We start from the raw sequence: 9,749 nt of genomic DNA on the forward strand, positions 1-9,749 counted from the left end.
GTGGCGTCTGGTGACATAATTTTTTGGTAGTTCATAGCCGTTAGAAACTTTTAATTTTAGAATTCTATTAGTATTCTTAATAAGAAAAACCATAAAATCAATGAAAGTAACCATATATATATTTACATTTAATATGAAGTACCCATACATAAACATATGCTCCATTTCATTTGTATATGAAATCACTTCTGATTTTCTTCTAGGCAATCAAGTAGTCAATAACTCTTCTGAAGTTTAGTTTTCACATTTTTTTCTATGTTGATACTATCGCTAATGCACTGAGACTATTTTGAGCTACGGCACTCCTTTAAAATATTTTTATATTCTTTAAAATGGTAAAAAAAAACTTTTAGTTTCTGAAGTCAACATTGGATTACCTACCTTGATTTTCATTAATTTTGTTATATGCTATTCTCTTTCTACAGACTCGCCACCAATTTCACAACAATATACTAAATAGAATTTCCATTAGACTGCGAACGTCTGCTATCTTGTATATTTAAATTGGCAGGTATGTTGTTTTGTGAACTGTTAACAGTATACACGAAACATCCAATGAATCAAATTATTATGATAGTTGCAGAAACATCTTTAATTACGAAAACTTTGTCCAAGTACTTTCGCATTGTTGTCTCAAGATACTTCATGACTGTTTATTTTGTATTTACGTTCTCTGTCAAATGTTAGGTTATATAAGACGAGATTACTATAATGTACTTTTATTGTATTACAATCTATAAAGGAAATTCTATAATGTGTTTGATGTTCTAGACCCAAATGAAATCCGAGAGTTTTTTTTAATCATTCTGTATAATACAATAAAAGTTTTACTTGTTAAATAAACAATAGTTTTAGTTACTGAATAAACAATAGTTTTACTAAATCTAACATATTCTATACTAGTTCAATTCTTGTTTTAGTACTTTTTCATCTCCAGATCTGACAACTAGATTTTTGTTAAGTTTGCTCTGTTTCAGTATCACTGCCCGTGTTGCTGACTCAGTTAATGGCTAGGCCTAATAGTGAAGTTGGGTAAACATGAACATCACAAATTTAATTGTGTTGCTTGCTGTCCATGTTAACCATTATGTGTAAGTGAAGTTACAATAGATCTTGGAAAAGTCATAGCTCCCAAAATTTAGCACATGAATTAAAGGATTAAAAAAAAATAACAGTGAATAATCATACTGTAAACGTTGTAAAGTGTATTTCAGAACCCATAAGACTGACTTAAACAAACATATCACCTTGAAAATTAGAAAACTAGCCCATTTTATACTATCACCGCCTGCCCAGTTTATTACACACTACAGTTCTACTGCAGCTGACGTAATATGAAGTTTGCCCTAATACATCACCGTCAATAAGCAGAAACTATGATCGCTGCCTGAACATTGCCAACCCAGACGTCTGACAACTTACATTTTTATGTTTGGGCTATAAATAATTCAAATCCGCTACTTTTGGAATACAACCTCGCTACTTTTTAATCTTCAGACTGGCAACACTGGGTCCGAGTCTCATAGGATATAGCCTCACTGCTCAAATTAAAGCTAAACTCAAAATCAAGTCAACTCAATTCTTTAACAAGCATTTTCGACCTCAGCCAGTCATTTTTACGATTACACTAATGACACATTGACTTGATCCCTAGTCTTCCGTTGCAAGCGCTGCTATCGGCTGAAGGAATTGCACTCGCTTTCTCTCGCTTAGCAACAGCTGAACCCGTATTGGCTCAACGCGTGGGTGAGAGCTTTAATTCGCATTTTTGCCACGCCTCAAGACATTTTGGCAGCACTATAGTCATACACAGACACTTACAGACAGGGTAAATACATAGGCATATAGAGAAGTTTTGATACACTAAACTGCTTGTTAATATATAGTGAAGATAGCATTACTGTTAAATGTTGTACACGTCATATGAATATTCTAACAAACGTGGTAACTAATAAGAAAAGAATTGTTTATCAAAACAAATACTTAATGAATATGTTAAACATTTATTTAAAGTATAAAATTAAATATAAATACAGTGTATAAATATTGATTATATGACAAAAAGAAACAATTTGTAAGACCAGTTAAAATATCTAACGTAAAAAATTTGTTTAAAGTGCCACATAAGTGTTGAAAAACAGCTTATTTTTACAAATGACAATATGTATACAGTTTTTAAACTGATATTATAAATATTTTCGAAGTCACACAGCCGATTTCAATCTTCTTATTTAATTATATACGCAGACAAGATTGAAAGCATTTTATTAGATTACACAATATAGTTAAGAGCGTGTAGAAAAATGTACTATTTTCTATATTGATTTTTAATTCTTTACGAATGAACCCATTAATCATGGATCCAATTTTTATAGGTACAGATAAGTATTCAAATTTTTTGTTTGCAGTTGGAAAATCTTGAAAATCTTTGAACAGAATACCAAATCTACTATCTAACGTCTGATTGGAGATACTGATATTGAATGTTAACGTTTCATGTAAAATTAGGAATCCATTATTATTAACTTACTTCTATTAAAAAAAAACTCTTAAAACTGTACAACTTCTTCATAACATCCCTATACACCCTATATTACCTACACCCCTATAAGTGCTATTTCACTAAGTTTACAAGTTCTACAATTGTTTTTTTTTTTTTCTTATAAGTTTTAAAATACTGGGAAACAGAAATCCTGGTATAATGATAATCATAGTTTGTAAATGGTACTACTCTTACTTCTAATTTCTCATGAATTTTTTTTTTATTTACAAATGTAGAAACTTTATTTTTTATTAGGTTTAGGCTTGTTTTTGAAGACTAGTGCTTTTGTGAAAGAATCTCATTGAAATATGTCATCCGACAATACCCATGCATCATACATAGCTTTTCAAATGTTCTCGATTAACCATGGACTCTTTCCTACTGAAATGAGAGTGTTGAAAATTTATCATTCATACCATTCCTCAAATAACGATAAAGAATCATTCTCTTGTGATGAAAAATTACTGTCTTAAGGTAAATAGCTGTTACTGTCATAGTCTCTTGAGTCATTATCACTGTCACTGTCTTCGTCCCCTGAGTCATCATCACTGTTACTGTCATCGTCTTCGGAGTCATTATCACTGTCACTGTCTTCGTCTCCTGAGTCATCACTCTTACTGTCATCGTCTTCTGAATCATCATCATCGCTGGCACTGTTATGGTCTTCTGAGTCATTATCATTGTTACTGTCTTCGTCTCCTAAGTCATCACTGTTACTGTCATCGTCTCCTGAATCATCATCATCACTGGCACTGCTATCGTCTTCTGAGTCATTATTACTGTTACTGTCATCGTCTCCTGAGTCATCATCATCACTGGAACTGCCATCGTCTCCTGAGTCATTATCACTGTTACTATCATTGTCTCCTAAATCATTATCACTGCTACTGTTATCGTCTCCTGAATCATTATCACTATTATTGTCATCGTCTCCTGAGTCATTATCACTGTCACTGTCATCGTCTCCTGAGTCATTATCAGTGTCACTGTCTTCGTCTCCTGAGTCATTATCACTGTTACTATCATTATCTCCTGTGTCATTGCCATTGTTATTATCATCATCTGAATCATTTCCGTTGTTATTATCATCTCCTGGATCATTTCCATCGTTATTATCATCTCCCTGGTCATTATCATCGTTATTATCATCATTTCCTGGATTAGTTCCATTGTTATTATCATCATTTCCTGGATCAGTTACATTGTTATTACCTCCTGGATTAGTTCCATTGTTATTATCATTATTTCCTGGATCAGTTACATTGTTATTATCGTTATCTCCTGGATTAGTTCCATTGTTATTATCATCATTTCCTGGATCAGTTACATTGTTATTATCGTTATTTCCTGGATTAGTTCCGTTGTTATTACCATCATTTCCTGGATCAGTTACATTGTTATTATCATTTCCTGGATCATTTCCATCGTTATTATCATCATCTCCTGGGTTATTTCCGTTGTTATCGTTATCGATAACTCCTGATATTTGAAGATTATCGATAGCCACAACGTCTATTCCTGTATTGTTACCAATAGTACCAACGACCCAAATCTGGAAGAAGAACAAGACAGTTTGAGAGCTTTTAACGTTAAGATTTATAAATATTTAGAGCATATAGTACACAAAGTTAATAATAGCTGAATATCGGAGATAAGGTCAATCAACAACAAAAGATCATATGATTCTGTATTTGTATAGGATTCTGATGTTATAACTTGAAAAATATTAATTCTCATTTTATTTGTAAAAATATATTAAAAGAGAAAAAATAGATTTGTATATATTTGGAATAAAATTATAGAGGGATTGGATTGTGTAATTCATTGTCACAAAAGGACATAATCCTTATTTTTTTCACTATGTTATCGTTAATAGAGTTCCACTAAGTTAATACTGTAGAGATATTGGATTTCCCTCATACTATTAATATTCAGTATATAAACAAATGAAGATTTAAAAACGATTATTTTATCTTTATTTTATTTTTTTTTTTTTACTTTTTTTACTTTTTTTCTCTTTATTTTCTGTGGATGATGAGAGACAGACACAACTTGGAATAATAAGACAGTCAGCAAACATTTCAAAATTCTCTTTAGTAGACGATTCCTCATTCTTCATTCTTGGTAAATTTATGTAACTTATGTAATCTGATGTGACCAAAGCGTTCTGTAACTGTTGACATATTATTAAATAAGTCGAGAATTCCATTTACCTGGCACTTTCCTGAACCCTTACACGTGTGTACTTTGGATGTTTTTCCGTAATTTCGACGGCCATCTTCCTACTTTGGTTGATATAAAAACGTCCCAGGACCCGGAAGAAGGGAGTAGCACTCGAGAAGCGGTGAAGTACACGAGGAGCGGTAAAGTTCACGAGGAGCGAGTGTGAGCAACGGCAGGAGAGACCTATACCAAGTTCCACGCCAATTCGACACAGAAGCCGAGACATGGAGACCACCAGCCGACGACCAGGAACGGAGGTACGAAATACACATCCAAGGACCTAAACGCCCAAACAACCTTCCTTTTCTTTCTTTCTAAAAATATTCTCGACTCTCCCTTTTTTTAAAATATTTGTTTTTATTTATTTCTACCCACATGCCCTACAAACCAAATACGCTCGTCGTCTTCTCAGATACCTCTCAATTCTACCAGTGAGCTATATTTCCTAAATTAACGATTAGTTTCTTTTCTTTCTTCAAAACGACGACGAAAGCATTCCTACCGAATGCACAAGCGTAAGAATACTAACAAGTTGAGATTCGTGACTCCACCATTTTTGTAATATATATTTTCTCCCAAAATCTACTAGTTTTATCTATGCATTTAAATATTTCTCCTTTTAAATAAAATAATGAAATCCACATTTATTTTATTCATTTTCATATATTTGGGGATTAAATAAGATTCTAATCTTTTAGGGTAATGCCAAGTTTAAAATTTAAATTTTATCTTTAACCCTTTATTTGGCAATGTTGCTCTCAAGCAATATCGCATTCTGTTGTTTCATACGCACGAATTATAACTTCAGTGATCATTTAATTGTCATTATTGCTTTCATACAACACTCATATACATGATTTGCTGGTCACTTGTTTATTATTCGCGATATTTCTAACCTTCGTCAACAGGGGACAGTCAAATTTAGTACTGTAGAAGATTTATGTCCTACGTTCTGCGAAAGTTCTTTTTCTATTATTTTTTATTTGTGGTTTCTTGCTCTGTAGGAAGATATTTCAACGAAACTGCTGCTAATTACTGAAAATAGTTTTATGATATTTGACCATAATAGGGCAATGATGCTCAGTAGCTACATATAAGACCTATTTTATAGCAATGTTGCTTTGAAATAAAGATTCCGTATTTTGTAACCAAAGTAAGAAAAATACTTTAAAAATTACAAAATTATGATCAGGAAGACATGGTTCAACCATAAAAGCAAACTAAATATGTTAATGGTAATGCTATCAATGCTTCCCAATTAAAGGGTTAAAATATTGGTTTAAAAATGTTGTGAATTTTCAAAGATCGTTTTTTTTTTCTTTCTTGTTAAGTTTAACTAACTAAAAGTTCCGTTTTATTTATTACTAAATTTTTCAAAATGCTAGTTATGAATTATAATTGCAAATTTGAAGCGAAGCAAGCGACCTTTGTTGCGTATTCATATATATTTTAGTACAATTGTTTTCGTGAACGAAACACGACATCCAAATAATTCAATTTAGTATATCAGAGAAAAGGAAATTTGTGTTCGCAATAAAACGAGAATGGCTTCGATCTATTTCTAAATGCTGAAATTTCTATTTTCCATTGTTTACAATGATGATTCGGGGGCCGAAATGCTTTTCCGAGGTTAAGTCTACGGGGAGGCCGTTTTTCGGTGATTATTCATCCATCAATGGTATGTCCGATCGGGACTTGAGACCGCCTTACAACACTCAGCGAACGCGCTCGACCATCATTTCAAATTTGGTTAACGAACAGTTCAGATTTCTCGGAGAAGTATCCGGACAAACAAACCCTTAAATCGACTAAAGGGGAACTTCGCTTCAATTATAACAAGCACAATCACCCATTTGTATCCCAATCATTACAATTAAGAAATTCATAAAACTAAACTTTGAATAAAACGTTAAAGTTAAAACTAACATTGTAATAACCGATTGACTTGATTATTCAAACAAACGTTACCGCTTCAAATTTGAATTCATTCAGATGCAACCAGTGGTTGAAGTGAGACGGTATGTGGTGGTATGTCATACCGCCTCTGGTTTTTCAGTGATGAAGACATACCGTCACTGAAGAGTTGATGCTAAATACCTTTAATAAATCCATTTTATACACAGTATTTGACGAATAGCTTTGCAAGTAGAAAAATGTTATTCCTTATGTAGAAATAATTTCTAAGTAGACAGTACCAACATTTTTGTTATCTTTTTCCTACCTTTTGTTTTTAAAATGAAGTCTCTTCAAAGAAGGTAATCTAGTTTATATTTTGATGTGCTATATTGAAGAGTTTCTTATGTGGTGCGTATGTTCTTGCCTTAATGCATATAAATGTCGTGTTTTGAGCATGGACGGATTTAGGACTTGTCTTCTGTGGGGGACTGATCTTCCAGGGTTTTCAATACCCCTCAGTCGAGTGGGAGTCTGGGATTTTCCTACAGAAAATTGTCAATATAAAAACTCGGTTTTGAGCATTTTCGCGTATAATTCTCTATAATATAACATATGGGAATTTTAAATTTTTTTCAGAAAATTTTTGGCGGGGGATCAAAGTCTCTTAATTCCCCCTCCCCCCGTAACTAAAGAGAAGCTCTCCAATGGGGTTATGTAAATAGAAGTGCAATCTTTTAGGCAACATACCCTCATTGTATTTCAATATTTAGATAGGCGGTATGACGAATGAAAATTGTCATAAAACATACCGCCTCTGCTTTTTTTCCACTTCGAACACTGGATGCAACGGCATATACCTCATTTACAGAATAGTGTCAGCCCAACGAAAATAAATTCTACTTATAAATTCTGCTTATTTTCGGCAGTTGGCTGACGTCGTAATATACTAATCGTCAGGATTAAGTTATCCTGACAACTTGTGTATTGAACACTCTCATCTAACATATTCCTATTCAGTCCGTGGCGGTAATCGTCCGTGTTGTGAGTCTATCGTATCACTGAGTATTCGCCACAATCTTGAAGATGTCCGGAATACTCAGACATCACAGGACTATCAGGACTGAATAATATTAGCCAGGTTTTAGGGAGTAACTCTGCTTTTGGTAACAACATTTTCGCTTTTATTCGTGAGATTGAAATAGGTTAAATTATTTCACTGTTCTCTTTGCAGATTTTGCGTGTTTTGATCTTTATCATACCTACTCTTTTAACCACTTTTCTTGTTAGCCACAAATAACCTCGAAGCGAGCTTAATCAACCAATCTATTAAATTCATTTTCAGAATTATCCACTTAATCATAGAACTATATGTAGACCATTATATGTATGTAGCTATATGTAGATCACTGTACGAGACAAGAGATGGAGTGGGTCAGTAGGTCAACTGGGACAACATTTGTGAGTGGGTCAGTGGGTCGTGGGTCAACTAAATGTGACCCATCACCTACCGTTACCCACTCTGACCCACCATGATTCACTCTAATTTACTAAAACCCATCGTCATCAACTCTGGCCGATGATCCACATCCTCCTCTCCTCGCCTAAAGAGTTTATTTTATACTTGTAATAAAACAAGGCTAAAACATATATAATCATAATCTAACATCACATCAATGTACGTCTTTACGATTTTTTCGCCATGTATTTATATTTGCCAAAAATGATATTTATAACGGAAGAAGCATTAATTAAATAATATATATTACTTGTAAAACATTATTTACCTGTACAGGTTGCCTGAGTCCTGCAGGAACTTCTGCAGATGCAGTATACCATTCATTAGTGGAAGGATTAGCTCTCGAATAGAGATTTAACAGTTGTACTTGATACACAGGAGCATTCTCTAAATAGAAAACTTGAACGCCGTTTGCTTCTGGTAGATAAGCTCTGGCGAAATAGTCCAGAGCCACAGTGGCTCCGTTGGGAATATTGAGACCAGGGGTGTTGATGGCAGCACCTCCAGATACTTGGTTCAAGAAATCCACAAAAGCCACTCCAGATCCCCCAAATACTTGACTTAACACTTCCACAACAGCGACCCCGGCTTGTCCATCAGGATGTCCTGGGATAGGAGAGTCCTTAATGCCTCTTAGACTATCAATGGTTGTTTGTCTGAAAATCACGGTATTGTAGGGATTCTGTTCCAAATCACCCAACCCAGTCTCAAAATCATAAACAACAGTTCTGCAGTTCACATTTGGAAAAAAGAAAACCAATGAAATAAACAAAAACGTGTACAGGGACCTCATCTTATGTTGATGACTAGTGCACAGTATGTGTTGTGTTAGAGATTTTGATGAAAGTATATATAGCATGTTCAAGTACTTGAGTAGGCATAAGTGCTATTGTATTTTTAAGTACTGCTACATACAGTCTGATATCTTTTTATCGGCTTTAGATTATCTTTTGACCTCTCAACATTGATCCTTCAGAAACAATAACCAAGAAATTGTCCTTCTATTATTACAATTTTTCTCCAGAAAATTGTTTATTTTGAAATAGTCATTTCCTCGTTTCTCCTTTCTCTTACGTATTTGCTATAAAATTATTTGTAATTTACGTCAAGTTAATTCTCAAAATTAAATATTACTCATAATATCAATGTACTGTTTATATCGTAAGTTGTTCTTCATAAAGGAAAGACTAACAGATTTTAATACATGTTTTGAGTATACGTTTGAATCAGAGCATAGTGCGGCTTAACTCATTAATTAAATATACTGTATATATATAGGAAGCTTCAAAACAACACCGACGACGTTTGGGAGGTGATTCCTGATACCAAGATAAGACAAAAGGTATAGACCAACATGGGTACATAAATGTTTCCTTTCTGAGTTATAGGCTGCCGAAAACATGAAAAAATGAACTTTAAAGGTTCATACCTCCAAAGCTATTGGACGTACGATAGTCGGGTCAAAACCTCACCTAGGAACTAATATGTGCACTATCCAAAAATACATGTTTCAGAATCCTAAGGTACTCACGAGACAATTTTATAGAAGAAGTTTGGCTACAGACATATAAT

The 9,749-nt window shown here is 33.7% G+C and overlaps 1 protein-coding gene across 1 annotated transcript; it reads right to left on the reverse strand.

Moving 5' to 3' along the window:
* Positions 1-1,987: 1,987 nt before the first annotated feature.
* LOC145680285 (uncharacterized) lies at positions 1,988-8,986 on the reverse strand. Its single transcript, XM_081750644.1, has 2 exons — positions 8,446-8,986; positions 1,988-4,094 (listed from the first exon to the last, which is right to left on the reverse strand). Exons 1-2 carry the CDS (start codon positions 8,968-8,970, stop codon positions 3,012-3,014), a joined length of 1,608 nt encoding a protein of 535 aa, XP_081606770.1. The 5' UTR covers positions 8,971-8,986; the 3' UTR covers positions 1,988-3,011.
* Positions 8,987-9,749: the final 763 nt, after the last annotated feature.

The sequence above is a fragment of the Thermobia domestica genome, chromosome 3, assembly GCF_964235325.1.
Source record: "Thermobia domestica chromosome 3, izTheDome1.hap1.1, whole genome shotgun sequence".
Taxonomy (NCBI): domain Eukaryota; kingdom Metazoa; phylum Arthropoda; class Insecta; order Zygentoma; family Lepismatidae; genus Thermobia; species Thermobia domestica.